The sequence below is a fragment of the Sorghum bicolor genome, chromosome 4, assembly GCF_000003195.3.
Source record: "Sorghum bicolor cultivar BTx623 chromosome 4, Sorghum_bicolor_NCBIv3, whole genome shotgun sequence".
Taxonomy (NCBI): Eukaryota; Viridiplantae; Streptophyta; class Magnoliopsida; order Poales; family Poaceae; genus Sorghum; species Sorghum bicolor.
The window spans coordinates 3,274,177-3,292,454 of NC_012873.2; the positions used below are offsets into that span (position 1 = coordinate 3,274,177).

At 40.4% G+C, this 18,278-nt stretch overlaps 2 protein-coding genes and 1 long non-coding RNA gene across 4 annotated transcripts; 2 read left to right on the forward strand and 1 right to left on the reverse strand.

Moving 5' to 3' along the window:
* Positions 54-1,961, reverse strand: LOC8069965. Its single transcript, XR_002452829.1, has 3 exons — positions 1,377-1,961; positions 986-1,288; positions 54-510 (listed from the first exon to the last, which is right to left on the reverse strand). It is a non-coding gene; the product is annotated as an uncharacterized LOC8069965 (long non-coding RNA).
* On the forward strand, positions 2,723-7,949 carry LOC110435018 (DNA-binding protein BIN4). Its single transcript, XM_021460284.1, has 12 exons — positions 2,723-3,020; positions 3,784-3,988; positions 4,106-4,152; positions 4,476-4,662; positions 4,766-4,812; positions 4,969-5,019; positions 5,769-5,886; positions 6,093-6,139; positions 6,214-6,240; positions 6,427-6,502; positions 6,802-6,941; positions 7,440-7,949. The coding sequence occupies exons 1-12, from the start codon at positions 2,976-2,978 to the stop codon at positions 7,536-7,538; spliced, it is 1,089 nt and encodes a 362-aa protein (XP_021315959.1). The 5' UTR covers positions 2,723-2,975; the 3' UTR covers positions 7,539-7,949.
* LOC8069966 (pathogenesis-related homeodomain protein) lies at positions 8,487-16,185 on the forward strand. Of its 2 annotated transcripts, none has more exons than XM_021459301.1 (12): positions 8,487-8,793; positions 9,718-10,176; positions 10,776-10,941; positions 11,025-11,142; positions 12,096-12,211; positions 12,295-12,645; positions 12,764-12,958; positions 13,396-13,485; positions 13,796-13,846; positions 14,289-14,363; positions 15,012-15,251; positions 15,378-16,185. In XM_021459301.1, the coding sequence occupies exons 2-12, from the start codon at positions 9,758-9,760 to the stop codon at positions 15,744-15,746; spliced, it is 2,190 nt and encodes a 729-aa protein (XP_021314976.1). In that variant the 5' UTR covers positions 8,487-8,793; positions 9,718-9,757; the 3' UTR covers positions 15,747-16,185. The 2 variants fall into 2 exon arrangements, with proteins under 2 accessions (XP_021314976.1, XP_002451539.2); XM_002451494.2 differs by having other exon boundaries at positions 8,488-8,793; positions 11,025-11,145.

Sequence of the window (18,278 nt, forward strand, 5' to 3'; positions counted from 1 at the left end):
ATCAACTAAGTATCATTAGATTTTTTTTTAATTATATTTTCATAGTACTCATTTTATGTTATAAATCTTAGTATCTTTTTATAATTTTGGTTAAACTTAAATGCTGACTCTCTAAGATTCTTGGAATAACTTATAATTTGGAATGGAGGGAATATAATTCAATCACAACTGATGATGTAATATTGTGTTAGTTACTGACCAATTTTTCTATCCTTGTGACAATAACCTGCATCATACATGGCTGCTATGTTCTGTAGTGTTAAAAAATGGTACGAGGATGCCCTCAAAAAAGGAATATATTGATACTACTGGTTAAAAAAATTGTTATGAGGATGCCCCAAAAAAGGAATATGTTGATAATAGGTACTTATCAGAAACCAAATTAACATGCACTTTGGTTAACTCTAGGCAAATGATAAATTGCTTCACCTGTTCCTCCTAGTGAATGGCTCATTAAAGAAAATCCAATCTGAAAACTGGGAGCAAGAGCCTCAAAAATTGATGTAGTGACTACAAAATAAAGAGAACAAATGTGAGAATGATCATATTCATGCATGATAATATACAGTATCATCATTTTAATTGAAAAATAATCAAATCAAACAAATTGCAGGAAGAATAGCAATTCTCTATAATTCAGATAACCATAGACACAAAACAAATGACAGCTCATAAAATTAAGTACCTTTGATCCCAAAAACGATAGAAGCAAACTATATATATGAGCAATAACTAGTTTTGAGCGATACTTTTTGGAGAAAGCACTTGACGCCAAATAGATGAGAGCAGAAGAGTGGCCTTCTGGCTGCTTAGTCTTAACACAGTCATTTCATGAAGTATACATAACTTTGATAAAAGGATGTGAATAGCAGAAAAACTTTATCCAATCATTACTAGCCTGTAAATTTCTGAGCACAAGTTTCAACATGTTGGATTTTTTTTTCCTTTGGAGGGGAGCGAACAAGTTGCTCATGGCAGAACATACCGTTTCGTTTATTTCCGAGGCACTGAAGAAAATCTGAGGCTTTGTCTCAAGCTTTGCAAGCCTCGCAAGTCATTGGCATTAGCAGTTTCATCATCAATGCAAAATTCTATTCATGCTTCCATCATGTAAATATTCTCTAAAGGAGCTTTTATTCCTTCTCAGCTTATCAAACAAAGCAGCTGAAGATGAGAAGACAGATACAGCCCTCGAGAGTGTTCTCTGGTGGTGTGCACCAACACGTGTTTCATGATCAGGGTGAACCATCGCTAACAGCAATTGATGAAAAAGTGCTTCTGGAAATACCTGATAAATATTACACAGGATAAACAGTTGAAAAATCACTAAGAATTACTGCTAAAATGAATTCAAAGTCTGTGCTCCAACAACATACCTTGTTCTGATATGACAAATTCGGTATTGAAGCAAGAGCTGTGTGATAAACAGCTGAGGTAGTTGCTATAGCAACAAGAGGAGTACATGATATGTACTCGAGCATCACAGACATCATGTCAAGAACTGGTCCAGCATCACCTACTTGATCAACAACACCAACTAAGTTATGATCTCATATAGTACTATGCAAACCAAGCTAAGAAGTAAGAAGCATAATACTGGCATCAAATTAGCAAGGGAAGAAAAGGCAAAGAGCAGCAAGTACAAATTACTGGTAAAGTTTCAATTGGAGGGAAATTGACCTTCTTTGACAGCTGGATTATGCATTCATCAAAAGCCTTGCGGAGTTTGTCATTCCACTTTACCGCCTCCAAATCTTTGCTGCCGAGAGCTAAATGCAGTGTCTTTTTCATATGCCTCACAAGATCACTTTATACTAGCAACCATGGTTGCTGCTGAAGCCTGAGCTCTTGATTGTTCTGCAAGAGCAGCTATCACTTCCACAATGCTGAGTTGCATCTAGGTTGTTCCAGTATGGCCTTGTGTTCAAGGTGCTTTACTAGTACTGATGTCATCAAATTAATATTTGTCCCTGCAAAAGCCAGTTGTAGCTAAATAAGTAAAGTAGTCATGTTAATGACAAAGGTTTACTTAATGCGAATTGGGCACCTGAGTTTTCCATGAACATTTGCATGTCCAATAGAACACAAAGGGCAAGACCATTCTTGGATGACCATGAATCAGCATTATCGAAGTGGTGAAATAGGGACTCCATAACTCGGCGGAATGTGGTCGCCTCCCTGGACAGCTTGGCCATGTTATGCACACAGACTCTTGACCAAAAATAAGATCCTTGGCATAGTCCCTACAAGACAGGAGTCAGTTAAGAACTAAAAAACAAGAGGAAATGACAAACTTAAGTTCAAAGAATGTTATATTACTATGATTTTTTATTTCATGATTTTTTGTTATTTAGTATGATTTTTTAAAGATTCCGCCGAAATAATTAAAAAAGAAAAATACAAAATCATCTTAACTATAGCAAAACCTCCATCTACTGTAGCAAAACCGCCTTCGAAACTTCTCCAAAGATATAAAATGCACAGTTAAAAAAATTTAATAGAGGTGGTTTGCCCGGTTTTGACGTTGAAAGAGAAAAAACGAACTTTCGTAAAAGTTGGGAGGAAAAGTAGACTTTTTTTTTTTTTGTTTTGCATTACATTAACCCATCCGGGCCCGAAGACTAATGCATTCCTCCTCCTGGGCCGCACGTCGCGGGCCTTGAAGTTAAAGCCCGTATCCATGTGGAGCAGGCATTTTCCTTCCTAGAGATCCGTCTCTGCTTCCGGCCCATTGACGTTTCCGCCTGCGCCGCCCTTCTCCTCCGCGCGACCTCCTCTTCCTTCTCTGCGGCGGGCGGCGGCGAGGGAGCTGCATCTGCCGTCGCCTGTAGGAGTGGGAAACCGATCCGTTCTCTCCCTCTGTTCCACGGATCCACCCTCGCGAACCCCTGCAGTTCCAGGCAGGCTGTAGCGAGCGCCGCAGCCGCCCGTGACCTCTCCCCAAAGCACCCGGTTGCAGCCGAGCAGCTAGTAGCATGGGGGAGGAAGACGATGATCCTGACTGGCTCCGCGCGTTTCAGGTACCATCAGGCTTCATCTCCCTCCTCTACCCCATCTCCATTTGAGGCCAAGGCTCTGGCTAAATCGTGGCATCTGCCGGGGTAAGCTAGTTTTCTTATTCCTCTTGGAGCAAATCTTCTCTTCCGGATGCAGGATGCGACCTCTTGCCTTGGATTTCCACCCCACTTGTACAATCCTGCTCCTCGTGAAACTCTAGCGAAATACAGTAGGTCAGCCCGCACTAACTAAACCCCGGTGAGTGACAGACTGACAGTCTAGTTAATCTGTGTCGTCTAATTTAAAACTCGCAAGTAAATGAAACGGAGACAAACGATGTCGTACTAGCAGTTGATCTGTGTCTTTGTGCCAATGAGCTCATTCTGTGCCATAAATTGGTTAATGCCCTACTCAAGAAAGTTCCTGCTCTTTCTGACCCCGTAGGTTTGAGCTCTTTCTGTTCGTTCACTTGTGTATAACCAAGATTGTAGCTACTAGCTATGCTTATGCTTTTTGTGAAACAGTGGTCGTCCACCTTGATACCACCAAGTAATGTTAATAATGGTACTAGCATCTAAAGTTTTAAGTTGGTGCCAGTGACTGACAGAGCTAGCACCTTGTTCTTGCAGTACTTATTGGCTACTATTACTTTTGTCTTTACACAATCAGCTTCTGCCTTAGCTTTCCAGATTTTTTTTCTTTCCAAAATCAATACTTTAGATAAGTCTATTATGTAGCAGTTACTACCACATGGATTCAAACATTTTTTTTTTCTGGGGGGCATAGGCACCAAGTGTGGCACCAGTGATGCTTTCTTCTGGGTCAGATGGCTCTCGTGAAGCTAGTCCTACAAGAACCAGTGCATCTAGAGAACAAGAAAAAGGAGAAAAGCAGGCTAGTCCGGATCATGCAGGTGATAGAGGTGGTGCTTCACAAAATAAAAGCAAAATCTCTGCAGCTACTAGAAGAAAAACCATTGGCAGTAAAAAAGGTAGAACTAACGTACCTGTATATTTTAGTACTATAAAGATTCTGAGGCACGACTCCTTAAGATTTTAATCCATATTTGTCACATGGTTGCTTATTGATTCTTTTGGCAAATATGCAGAGGGATCAACCATGGATAAAAAGCAAGCTAATACTCCTAGACGCTCGGTATGGATTTGAGTGTTGTTTTAGATTCGCTGTCTCCAATTCATGATATCTTAGTAACTAGACTGGTATTGTATTGTTGCTTCATGCATTAAAAAGGATAATATAGCACTACTGTAGTGCAGGTATCATTTGTACAGATTATCTGTACCTGTTTGTGGTGACAACATTTTTGGGACCTTTTTCTTTGTAATATTCGATTTCTATTGTGATATTAGTGACCATACATTGCAACTGTTATGTTTTATTTTAATTTCACTCTGGCAAGTAGTTATAATCTGGTCCTATATTTTGTAGTTAATTTTGGCACATAATATATTTTGTAGACTCCAAAGAAGGATACGGTAACACTTTCATCTGATTCTGATGCTTCCCTCGGAAACAGCCCTTCAAGGGCTGGTGAAGATAATCATGAAGAGGACTCACTTAGCGCTGCAAAGAGAAAGGATGCTCAGCAAACAAAGACTAAAAAAGCAACGGTTGCTGGAACAAAAGCTGGTCCAGAACAAGCAGGTAGTAAGGCACTTTAATATGACTTCCATTTCAGTTGATCCTTGATAACTTATCACTCAGATTTGGAATGACATGTGATACTATTTCATGGTTCAACATCAAGACGGAGATGCTGAGGATGATATGCAAGATAAACTCACAGGGAACTCTGTATGATGTCAGCTCACCCATCTCTTCACTTTATCAGCTCCTTCAAATTTGGATGTGAAGCTCTAGCTTTTTTTTCTCTCGAAGGAACAAGCTCTAGATATTTTCAATTATATATTTGCAGCTCTCTGATTGAGTGTATGTTCCTCTAAATGCCAGGTCTCCCAGAGGTTACCATTAATATTTCCTGATAAAGTTCAACGATCAAAGGTATCCTCAACTCTAAGAGGCACTGTTTATGTGGAGATCACTCTCTCATTAAAATTTCTATGTTTGCAACAAAATGTTATCAACATGCCTGTTATCTCCCCCTTATCATATTTATATTCTTATTCTCGGAAGAAATGTCTTCATAGCATAGCTGTGTAAGGAATATGTTAATAATATGTTGAAGTACAATCAGGAGACATGACATGACATAGATACTTGTTATTATGTATGTCCACTTGTAGAGAACAATGAGTTAACAATTGAAGTATGGACTAAAACACAATAGCCACACCCTTTTTTTCCCTCTTGACAACGCATGATGGCATGAGAGCTGCATTTCATTTCCTTAATTGATAGAGGAAAACAATAAACTTACAACTGTTAACCCAATCTGAAATCTGAAAAGAAAAAAAAAGTTAACGTCTCACACAGAAATTTAAAAGACGACCAGAACAACACAATGGAAAGAATGCCGGACCCTACTTAACTAACAACTCCAGATCTCCAGAGCTTTGGCAGTGCACCAAAGAGCCATATACTTGTGTATGTAATTCCTGAAATGTTTATCTGTATCTGTGTTAAATGGGACTGTGAACAACTAGACTTCTGGTGAATAACTTGATGAATCTATCATTCCCTGTTATCCCATAACATATACCTGCAAAATTCTGACTGCATATCCGAAATTTTGTTTTTATTAATATTTCCCAAGTTATAATCCTTATTCTGTTTGTTTGTTTTGTTTCTAGGCATTGATTGAATGTGATGGTGATTCGATAGATTTGAGTGGAGATATTGGTGCGGTTGGGAGGATAGTAGTTTCAAATGGTCCTACTGGAAATCAGGATTTGTTGTTGGACCTGAAAGGTACCATCAAGTAATAATTTATCATTTTCTGTACTTCATTGGATACTGAATTGTAATGATGTAATCTGTCAAAGGATATCCAATGCCAGATATCAGTACGGAAGCTTTGCTTAAGCATTAGAAACCAGCCCTGTTCTGTCTTAAATCTTGATATGTGCAATATTCCAAGACTTGAGCATCTTATTTCTTCTCTCCAACTCATACAGGAACAATATACAAAACAACTATAGTTCCATCCAGGACATTTTGTGTTGTAAGTTATGTTCCAAACCCAAGTACGTTTATTGTTTTGTGTTGGTGTTTAATCCTCGATTTATTTCCTTTCAGGTGAGTGTGGGACAATCAGAAGCAAAGGTTTATAAACTAAATTTTGCATGCATATTTGAGCTATCCATCATGTCAATTTACACATGTCATAATTTTGAGCATTTAGTGTGCCATTCTGCTGGTTAATTTGGTCGTGTTCAATTTCTCAACACCACTTCCATTCCAAGGCAGCTGCTATTCACCATAATCCACCCACTGTTTTTTCCTGTGCAGATAGAGGCTATTATGAATGACTTCATTCAACTGGAACCGCAGTCCAATTTATTTGAAGCAGAGACTATGATGGAAGGTGCATACTTCCAACAGTTAATGCAGCTCGCAGACTAATATGAATTCATTTTTCCCCAGAGCAGTTTTAGTGTATAAAACTGGCATGCATACTGTAAACTTGTCAATAGTAGCATGCTCCTATCGTTGTTTGATTGAGTTGTCTTGTTGCATGTGCATTTGTAGCTGTAGCTTCAGTCTTTTAGTGTGCACTATGAGGAACAACCAGACTTTTCATGAAGCTATGCCCCATTATTTATACAATGATAGCCTGCGCTACAATTTTCATTCTCTAATATTAAAGATCTATCATCTGTTTAGGTACCCTTGATGGATTCACATTTGATTCAGACGAGGAGGGTGACAAACTCTATGAACCACAGGCTAGTCAAAATGATCAGAACAATGAAGATGAAGGTCAACCTAAGGCGAAGACCAAAAGGAAAGCAGAGAAAACAGCGGTGTGTTTTCTTGACTCTAATAACTAACCTGCAACTATGGATAGTTAGAATCTTGATAGTTGTTATGTACAGAAGTTTCCAATTGGTGGTGCTGCAGATTTGCAGTGATTGCAAATTCTGTATTGGATGTGTTTATTGGGAATTTGCATGAGCCGTTTGCAGTAGCACTGTTCTTATTTTTGTATGCTTCCTTGCTGTTGCCATGTTCGATGAAGTAATCATTTCACAGAACCATAACAAAAAAATGTTGTAAAACATGCTACCAAAAGTTGGTAAATTTGGCAAAGATAGCTGACAATCCAGATTCAGCTTGGTGTACACCTGAAGCCTTCCATGCTTGCTGCTACCCGTTAGTCTGTTGCTATTCTCTCATAGTAGCCCTTACAAATCACAAATTGATCTTATGTAACTACGGAAACCTTATTTACTTCAAATAATGCTTGTCTCAACATCATAGTGCACCTGATGGGAATCTAATCCGATTCCTGTGACATGCAGGGGAAGGCACCAAAGAAGGCAAAGGTTGCTGGAAAGGGCCCTAAAAAGGGCGTAAGGAAAACCCAACCTGCAAAGAGAGGTAGGAAGGCGAAGAAATGATGACATGTTGATTACCTCGGAAGGGGAAAAAAGGAGGCAATTGGGAACCTGAGATAGTTTGCAACAAAGATGAGAATTCTTCAACGGATAGCCATTGCTGTGAGGCCACATGTGGTCTGGCGTCGTCAGTTAACATCATGCAGTAGTTGTTTTAGAGAGAGAGAGAGAGATCATACATTATTGTTGTGTTGTGTACTCTAGGAGCTTTCAGATTTGGATCATGTCCACATTGAGTTTGTAAACTTGTTTCTGAGAAGGTGTGGTCTGTAGCCTGTACTGTTCAACTAATCTGAATTCTAGTTTTGTAAAATCTCCTGCCAGGTCTGTAGTCTGTACTGTTCAACTAATATCCTGTTCGTTTAAGCTTATCATCCGAATCTAACAGGTATGATCCGGAGTCATTTCACTGTACTACATTTGTGCCGAATTCAAATCTCATTTCACCATGAAAGGAAAAGAAATGTCTTTGTTATAAAAAAATAAATTCTCTTAGGCCTTATTTAGTTCTTAATTTTTTTAAAAATTCTCCATCACATCGAATCTTTGGACGTATATATAAAGTATTAAATATAAAATAAAAAATAATTAATTGCACAGCTTGTCTGAAATTTATAATATGAATTTTAAGTCTAGTTAATCCATAGTTGGACAATAATTATTAAATATAAACAGAAATGTTCAAAAATTTCGAAAAAAACAAAGGCCTTAAAATAAAACTATATATAAATTCCTTCCTGGGTAAGGTACGGTCCTGCCTTTGACTGACTGACGAAGTTGGCCAGCAATAATTGTCTCAGCGTCCAAGGTTCTTCCTGCCGTCCGATCAGCCGCCCAGGATCATCCCAGCCGTCCGTCCTCTGCCCCTAGCGTCAACTGCCAACAGGAGGCGTGCGCCGCGCGGTGCAGAACTGCAGAGTGCCCGAGACGACGCGTCATTCTTTCCTTTTCCTTCCCTGCCCCTTCGCCGCCTGCTCCGCTGCTCCTTTCACGCTCTCCCCCTTCCTTCATTTCCGCGTCCGCTTCGCCTCGCGGTCGGCCAGTCGCAGCAGCAACCGCCGCGCCGCCCCTCGCCTCCTCCGACCTCCTCCACGCCCTACCGCTCCGTCCGTCCCCCGCCCCGAGCTCGTCGGCGGGCACCAGCGCCGCCGTGGCCGGCTGCGGTTCGGTACCCGCATCTGGGGGCCGGTGGTGAAACGGCCTGCGTCGTCGTTGCCTCTCGACGTCTGCCCGCTTTCTCGCCGGCGCCATTGTGTTCGTAAGCATCCTCTCCCCAGCTCTTGCTCGCTAGCTTCCTAGTGTGGTTTGTTTGGTTGCTGTGTACTAGTTCTGAGGAGGGGATCGGGGTTGTGGGTTTCGCTTTGCTCCCCTCTGTGCTTTAGACCCCAGATCTACTGCTCCAAATGGATGTAGAGGTGTTGCTTCGACTTTTAACCGGCAACATTTCGACTGTCTAATTGGAACCAACCAAGTTACCACTTAGCGCTACTCGGTGCTTCAGATTGCGCATTTGGGTTCCCGTATGCGCGGAAGCAGAACAGTGAAACAGGGCGTGTTGGGTTGCCCGTATGCGCGGGAGCCGAACATGTGCTCAACTGTCCACCCTGTGACTGTTAATTCCACACGGCTCTGAATTTGTTTAGTTCACCCAAAAAAACCAAAAACTTCACGTCGAATCTTACGGCACATGCATGAAGCATTAAATATAGATAGATGAAAACAAAAACTAATTGCACAGTTTGCCTGTAAATCGCGAAACGAATCTTTTAAGCCTAGTTACTCCATGATTGAACAATGTTTGTTAAATAAAAACAAAAGTGCTAAAGTGTCAAAATCCAAAAACTTTTTGGATCTAAACCAGGCATAAATGCCACACTGCACAATCTGAAACTGGAGTGTACTTGGCAGTTCATTGACAGTAGATGTGCACATACGGATAGATTAGTGCTGTTGTTTTTCTTAATCTGGCACTCTGATAAGTGCTTTGTGAACATGTTCTTAGATGCCTGCCTGAGAAATAACAGTGCTACCGAGGTCAAATCAGCATAGCTTGGTGCAAAATAACACACTTTTTTTTTTAACATGTACTACAGCCATCAACTTATCATTTTGTAGTCTTGGCACTACTAAATTTTGTTGTTCAGCCTGCTCCAATTTAACACTTCTATTATTCTATTATTAGGTGTAAACCCCTGTGATAGTGATATTCACCGTTGCTAGTGATGCATTCTTCGGAAAATATACTGGTATTCTCCAACTCGGGAAGATCATCAAAAGGGAGGAATGAGACCTCTATGGAGTTGGTTCCTGTACCAAATAGACCAACTAGATCTGATGCTTCCCGCCAATGCAAATCTGATTCTCCTTTGAAGCGATCACAAAGGAAAGTTAGAAATGCTACTCTGGCAAAAAGCATAAAGAATAAATATCACTGTAGTCCCCTCAAGCAGCGGAGGGGTTCAGATTCTGTTGCTGGGAAAATTGTGACAGGACTAACTGCACGGAGGAGGAAGAAAAGAAAGATGCAAAATACAGATGAGGCAACTCGCTTGGAACGAAGAGCGAGATATTTTCTAATCAAGATAAAATTGGAGCAGAATCTACTAGATGCTTACTCTGGAGATGGATGGAATGGGCAAAGGTGCATCCTGTGCTCTCCCTGCTGTAATCTTTTGAACTTTGAAACCTGAAAATGCTGTCTTGTCAGGATGAACAGAGGAAAAGTTCACAGAAATGTACTGTAGCAGAAATGTACTGTAGCTTTTAAGGCTTGTAACCAACAAGACACCTATTCTTCTGGAACTTTTACATATGAGATTTTTGATGTCTTATGAAGAGTAGGTGTATGTGGGCAATGGACAAATACATGTTTTTAATTGTCTAAAATAAAATTTCTTAATTATAGTAATATCACAGGTCCACTGGCTGCTGCCATTTGTAACTTATTAATGTAGCTTTTTATATTCTAGGAGCATATGGGTTCATGCAATTGAAGTCTATTTCATGGAATGAAAATGCTGTGTGGTACCTTTTATTGACTGGGCTACTGAGAGAACTCTGATTTTCTCGCCTATTGTTTGGATAGAATCATGTTAACAGTTTATATATGTTCTCTTAACAATGTCGCTGTTATATAATTTGCTTCCTCTTTTTTTTTCAGTTGCTTTCATGTGTTAGTACAGTAAAGTAAGGTATGATGATAGTAAAAAGTACACTAATTATGTTCACCTTTCCAAACAGCCGGGAGAAAATAAAGCCAGAGAAGGAACTGCAGCGTGCCAGGAAACAAATCATAAAATGCAAAATTGCTATACGTGATATCATTCGCCAACTTTGTTTGTATACTTCTACTGGGAGTGTTGATGACCCAGCAATGCCTCCAGATCAGTTTACCAATCCCGAACATGTATGTATGTTATCAAATGAAGGTCAGATGTTCTACTTCATAGGATCTATCAACTGATAAATTGTCAATATTTGTTTTGCTAGACCATGTGCTCAACATGCAAGTCTCATGAATCATTTCCCAGCAATAAATTTATCTTCTGTGAAGGGCCCTGCAAAAGGGCATATCATGAGAAATGTTTGGAACCTCCCTTAAACAAAGGTGGTAAGTAAATCTTGTTTTACTTCCAAATATACGGCTTTATATTTGTTTGACATGGTTATTTGTTGAGTTTAAAGCCTAACAGATTTGTTTTGAACTCCCCACCTCTCTTCCCTGAAAACTTTGTTTCAGCCTTTCATGTGCCTAGTGTAATAATATTGTTACATGTGTATGTCAAAACAATGCCTATTTTGTTTGTTGACCGGTAAAACTTATAAGGCTAATTTTCCCATTTCGAAACCAGTCGATCATTGACAGATAAACAGTATCTTGACATGTCTTATGTAAGATTTATCCCTTACTAAAAAAGGTATCAGTCTAAGTTCAGGCTGACTTTTGAAAATATCTCTGTTCCCCTTATTTTAGACTTATATTTCATGTGCCACCACCCACCAGGGTCCTCACTCCTCAGCAATAATAGTTTGAATGCACTTGTTACTGATGGCATTGTTATCATGAAAGTTCGCTTATCATGATTGCAATATGTAATACAAACATTGATTGGCAATGGGCACATGCCCTAGCATAGTTGTGCCAGTCATCTAAATGAACTTGTGGAGAAAAATAAATGATATTATGGAACTGCAGTCAGCAAAGTATAGATTACCTGGGACCAAAATCAACAGTACTAGAGTTTAGGGCTAAACTTTAATTGGCGAAGCTTGAAGTATGCACTAATTGTATATTGATTTGTATATTCATGTAGTCTTTTCTATGTAATGGCTTTCATGTTGTGGAGCTGTTTGGCATGCCTTTGCTTTGGTCTTATATATGTAGTAGACTCCAGTAATAGTTGAGTGGCATTTATTTCATAGGAACTACTGCTTATCTTTGAAGTATTATTACTCCTTTACATGTCTGCTTTTGCAATAGTCTATGCAGATTCTATTCTGATGTTGCAGTGGCATTTATTTTACCATTGATACATTTATCTGACTTGTTCTTTTCATCAGTACTTCCAACAAGTAGCCATGGATGGCTTTGCAAATTCTGTTTGTGCAAGGTGAAAATTTTAGAAACTATCAATGCACATCTAGGAACAAGTTTTACAGTGATGTGCTCCTTTGAAGTAAGTGTTTATCGTTCTCACACCTGTATTATGACTATTTCACTTCAGCATTCTTGTCACTGTCAACTCTACTTTTTCTGTAGGATATATTCAAGGAAGCAACAGAACAAATAGACTCCGAGGATGCACTAGATGAAGATTGGCTTTCTGAGTATTCAGGTGATGAGGACTATGATCCTGATGAAAATGAGGACAGCGACAACTGTATGGACAGCGGGGAGGAAATTATGTCTGATGATTCCAATGGTTCAGGAAGCCCCCTTTATTCTCCAAATGACGATATTCCCGACTTCATATCAGCAGATTTAAATGACGTGGAAGGGTTTTGTCACGCCAATTTAGACTTAGGCATTGATGCCGGTGAAGATGATTTGGCACAGATCCTTACCTACCAAAGGCCAAGAAGAGATGTTGATTACAGAAGGCTTAATGAGGTATGTTTCACCAGTACAAATTGTTGTTACCAATACTGTAACTCAAAACACTTTGCTTGGCAATATTTTGTAAAAATCAGTCATCATTGATGTGATGATTATTTTTTATCCTGTGCAGGAAATGTTTGGAAAAATAATGGGAAATGAAGAACAGAGTGAGGATGAAGATTGGGGCCATGAAAGGAGAAAGAAAAGAAGGACGCGTTCAGGTGGTGCTGGGGATAATTCTGTGGGTTTCTCAAATGTTATATCTGATGAAAAGAGCCAAAAGAAGGGGAGAAAACTTTTCAGGATTCCTCCTGCAGCTGTCGAGGTAATTGATAGTTAAAAAATGATAGACTACTTTAGAGCTTTATATTATGATTCATAGGCCTGTTTGGTTTCCTTTATGGTGGCCTGCATCGCATCTAGCCAGCCAAGGCCTCCTCTGGCCAGGCTGTGGCCATGCATACCATTGTTGTTTGGTTGCCTTGATCTGCAGTGCCAGGCCCTGAGAGAAGTACAGGCAACCAAATGTAAGGAGCCTGCATTCCATGAGCCAGTCCAAGCTATATCTGTTCTGGCCAACCAAACAGGCCCATATGTATTTGCTGTCATGCTGTGATATAAGGCCAACTCATGGCTGTATTTGGATTTAAGCTAGCTTATTGTACCTGCATCTATGTTACTACCACTTTTACCTTGTTCAGTTTTTCATGGCTTCGCGCTTGCTTACATTAATACCCTCTGTTCTTCACCTTGCTAAAACAGGTACTACGCAGAGCTTTTGCTGAAAATGAGCTTCCACCCCGGGATGTCAAAGAAAATCTCTCAAGAGAATTGGGAATTTCTTTCGAAAAGGTACTCAGTTGGATTGGATTAATGTTGTCAGCTGTGCATTACTGAGACCTTGTATGTGTTGATTTGCCTGAAAGTTGCTTTATGGTTTTCAATTACCGTTTGGCACCTAACTAAATTCTACACTTGTGTGAAGAGATTCTATAAATACTACTCATTTTTAAAATCAGATAATAAAGTCCATATCACAGTTGTCACGATTTCCATCTAACAATATATTTGGGCAGAGCATCTAAGAAATATAGATTAACTACAAATTTGCTTTTTCTTAAAATGCCTTAATCAGTAACCAATGTCTGTCATCCATTTACAGATTGATAAATGGTTCAAAAATACACGGTGTGCTGCTCTTAGAGATCGTAAGGTAAGGATTTCTGTCCCATGGTTATTCATATGATCTACATTATATCATTGAATGAATAATATTTTCTTGCATTCAAAGTTGTTACCTTTGATTCTTTAGATCCCCCCCCCCCCCACCCCACCCCAAAAAAAAACATTTCTGTTTTCTCTATACAAACATTTGTAGTGGGGCATAATAGCAGTTCAAAAAACTGGCTATGCCATTGCATTTATGCCAGTGAGTCTGTGTTTGCTATAAGTGCACAAGTTACTTTATATATACAGAATCATTCATTGGCACGAACTAAACTTCAATTTAACTGTTATAGCTTCGACTATTGCATATGCTTTTATTCTTTGCGTTAATTTATTGAAGGACACATAGCACCAAGTTCTGGTACTTTTAATTCAGCATATCTTGTGGTTATATACTTAACAATGTTGACATTAGTGCCATCTTTCAGGCTGAAGGGAACAGTCATAATACGGCTCTCAGCAAAAGCTCAAGAAATAAAGGAAAAGCTGGAATCTCAGGCAAGGTTGATTCAGCAGACAATTCATTCTTTGTTCCCATGTCTGAAACCACCAATGTCCTGATGTGTTTGTGAGCAAATGAGAAGAGTATGATTCTCAGTTGTCTATTGTCTTAAGGATTCATGTTGGTTATAATAATGCCAGTGCAAGGGTTAGCTCCCCAGGTGAGGGAGCTGCCGGCCAGGGATCAAATCCTGGTGGCCAAAAGAAAGGTCCCTTGCTGCCAATCCCCAAAAGGTAGTGGCACATTGCAGGTCTGTAGCAGCCCTATAGGGGCGATGAAGCCAGGGTTTGGGGTTGTTTGTCAGTTTATTCTTATTGCAAAGACAATGGCCCGTTCCCCCCCCCCCCCCCCACCCACACACCACTAGACGAGTATTTTTTTAATAATGCCATGTCCCAAAGGTTTATAATCTGTGTGTTCCTTGATTTATAGTGTAGATATCACCTTTAAGGATTACTTCATTTGAAAACCTGATTACAAGTGGACACTAACTAAACAGAACTGTATTTTAAGTTTTTTCTTTCTGTTACACTGAAATATTTTGGTATCCTGCGGAAATTTATTGAAGGCAAGTGTCAAGTTCTTTTTTTCATTTGATCTATAGATATATCCAATGCAGTGTTTTGTTAATGTCCCTTCTGTCCTGCAGGCCGAAAGAAATGACCATGTTACTGGTCCCTGCAATAACTCGAGAACAAATGAAGAAAAATCTGGTATATCAGGGAAGGTTGATTCAGTAGACAACTCTTGCTTGGTTCCCTTGTCTGAAATCATCAATGTGCATACACGAGTGCAACACAATCTTGAGATGAGGAAGATGGAATCAACTAGCAGTCCTGTGTGGCTGCACAATGAAGGAGGTTGCTTGTTTCCAACACTCCAAGCCAAGGTAGAAATTTCACAATGCTGATTGCATCTAATCTAACGAGGGCCTTGACCCTCCACGCCCTCCCACCCAAAAAAAACTGTGATCAATTTTCATCGAGTTGATTGCATGGTCTGAACATGTTTGCAGGAGAGTACATTACCTACAAGCAAGCCTTGTTTACCGTCAGAAATAAGCCATCCAACAACTAATGAAGTGGGCACTTTAGTGCAAGCTACTTCTTGGATGGATGCTGGGGCGTGCATTGAGCAGCAAGAAACCACTCCTTGGGTGGATACCGGGGCCTCAGGTTACCAGCCTTTCCTGGACGTGATTGATGAGATGTGCGGACTTGAGTGCAGGCTGCAGAGGCTGAAGGAGAACATGTTCTCATCTGGCATGGACGGCAGAACCGCCGGTGTGAGTGACATGGGAAACCAGGCTGTGGTGCTTGTGCCGACTGCTGAGCTCAAGGAAAAAGCGCCGCATGGCGGTTTATTTGGCCATTATTGCCCATAGATCTTATATATAGCAGATAGCTGTACAGGGAACCAAGAGAAAAAAAGAAAAGAAAAGAAAAGAAAGAAGAAACAACAAACAGAGAAGTGCCCACTTACATACCAATCCATACTGTCAGGTACTCTCCTTTCTTGGGCCTCTCATTACTAATACTGTCAGGTTGCCCAGAATCGCCAGAACCTTTCCTTGTATGCCTCGGAGGTTCATCATATATATGTTGTAGTATATCAGACGAGCTGTGCTTAGTAGTAACAATTGTGTACACTCCTAAATCCTAATCCAAATCCAGACTCTTTTTTTGATAATGTCCAAATCCAGACTCTGAATCTGGATCAGCTTTGTCATGTGGTTGTACCGTGCAGAACAGACATCTGAACTGGTCGTTGGATTTTATAGAAAGAAACTTAACATGCATGATTTTGGCCCGAATGGTGCGGTACAGATTTGAATCTCCTTCCACTGTTGTAGACCGTCCCAAAATTTGCCAGACCATAAGAGTATAACCGTGCGAATTACGCGAGCTAGCTGTTAGGTCTTGTTTGTATTAGGAAATGGATCCTGCTGATGCTGCCAGAAATAAACTCCTAAAAGAGACTGCTGGATATTCGGCCTTGGCAGCGCGTGAAAAGGATCTCCACTCCACTCGACCCCAGCGCAAGGAAGCAAGGAGTACATGTTATCCGGTCCGGTCCTGAGGTGAGGCAAAGCAAATGAACGGAGGATGGGTTAGGGGTCCAAGTGTCTGCGCTGCGCACCATGCAAATTGCAACGCGGCGCCCTCCTCTGGCCTCTGTACCTATTAGCAAGGGATATGGACATGGTACGCACTGGAGCAGTACGCTACAACTAGAAGCTGACAGAGTTGGGATAAGATGGGCAGGTCATGGGTTTCTGCTGATGGGGACGCCAGATATATATATATATATATATATATATATATATATATATATATATGCTAGCCTTGTCTTGTGGCGCCGTGACGGTGGGTTCTGATGCTCAAAATTCACCAACGTTTCCAACTGCTCACGGATTTGACGTGCTTGGTGGGTTCTGCTTGCTTGTTTGGCGACCATATATGGTTAACTTCGGGTTGCTTTGTTGTTGTGGTGGTGAAATACTATGTGCCTTGTCGAATAGATATCTTTTTTTTAAAAAAATGCTTCTCCAAATAGACATGTCTTCTCGAGTAGGCATTGGTGATTGTATCAGACGGTTACCATAGCCACCAAAGGGGATTGGCCTTTGGTACACATACGAATGGTTGCCATCCGGCATAGACGCCATTTCACCACACAGCCTCACCACATATATATTTTTTCATGATCAAATCAATGCAAGATACAAATTCATCTTTTTCTATTATTCCATTTACATTTCATACTTTAACAGTTGTGAGCAATTACAGATTCTTCTTTTGTATTATGCCTTGCTTGCTTCATAGATGCAATTTGAGTTCCTTCTCTAGTAAACTTTTTCTAAATTTGGAGCCTAATAAAGTTTTAATTTCAAAATCGTTTGACTTTTAGGCTGGCATAAATTAAAGATGACTGGTAAAATTAAAATTTTCAACTAAACAATCCATTGCGTGTCCGCGGAAAAATAAAGTCAATTCGTGTGCTTACAGCAGTATTTCTTTTCTGTTAGAAAAATGTTATACGGTGGTTTTTAGTCTGTTTCGACGGCATGTACATGTACATGCGGTGGTCACTTGTAGAGTGCGTGCACTGAATTTTGAGATGGAGATTGATAAGGCTTAGTCCTCGTCCGTCGGTTTGCATTGGTTCATCATCTACCGTATGTGTGGTGTGAACAAGAACAGCCGTAACAGTAACACCTTCTTTTTTTTTTTGGGTCTTGTGGTGTGTGCGCGTGCGGTCTGCGGTAACAGCAGCATGCTCTGGTTGCATTGCCGTAACACCTTTAGGATCTACCATAGCTCAAACAACACAGACACTGGCACAAGAGCAGTCAAGAGGGCAGAAGCTTTCGCATGCATGCCACATAACGATGTGTAGGAGCATGTGTTTTTATAAATGCTTAAGGTAAAGGGTAAAAAGAAAAATTCGTCTCAGTAAAGACTAGGAGAGAGCATGCATGCATGCATGCATGCAAGGCCATATTATACAATATATATAGTCCGTACAATGCAACGGGCCAACAGATGTTCTTGAAAATCACCAGGGGCAGTAGTAAACAGTGCAGGGACGATTCTTGAGCTGCTGCAGCGGATGCATGCATGCAACAGGAGTTCCTCCTCGCTCTGAACTCTGGAATTTCTGAACTCGAGGCAGGAAGAATTTGTAGGTGTACGGCACCATATAGAATGGCTAACAACTGCTGCTGTACGTACACTGCCTCTAGCACACAGCAGATGCACGAGTGGCCGTTTAATTTGCCACACGGGAGGGCACGCACGACGTGCGGCTCGATCTAGAAATGATCGCGATTAACAGTACGTGAGCCAGTGACTATTTGTTAATTAGATACGCACGTCAAATTAACAGTGACTATTTTATTAGATAACTATTTTAT

Bases quoted from the DNA above. Each gene is read 5' to 3' on its own strand.
- LOC110435018 (XM_021460284.1), top strand. From the start codon at position 2,976: ATGGGGGAGGAAGACGATGATCCTGACTGGCTCCGCGCGTTTCAG. The intron at 3,989-4,105 runs GTAGAACTAACG...GCAAATATGCAG, and splicing joins AACCATTGGCAGTAAAAAAG to AGGGATCAACCATGGATAAA. The intron at 4,813-4,968 runs GTATGATGTCAG...TCTAAATGCCAG, and splicing joins ATAAACTCACAGGGAACTCT to GTCTCCCAGAGGTTACCATT.
- LOC8069966 (XM_002451494.2), top strand. From the start codon at position 9,758: ATGCATTCTTCGGAAAATATACTGGTATTCTCCAACTCGGGAAGATCA. The intron at 11,146-12,095 runs GTAAGTAAATCT...TCTTTTCATCAG, and splicing joins ACCTCCCTTAAACAAAGGTG to TACTTCCAACAAGTAGCCAT. The intron at 15,252-15,377 runs GTAGAAATTTCA...ACATGTTTGCAG, and splicing joins TTCCAACACTCCAAGCCAAG to GAGAGTACATTACCTACAAG.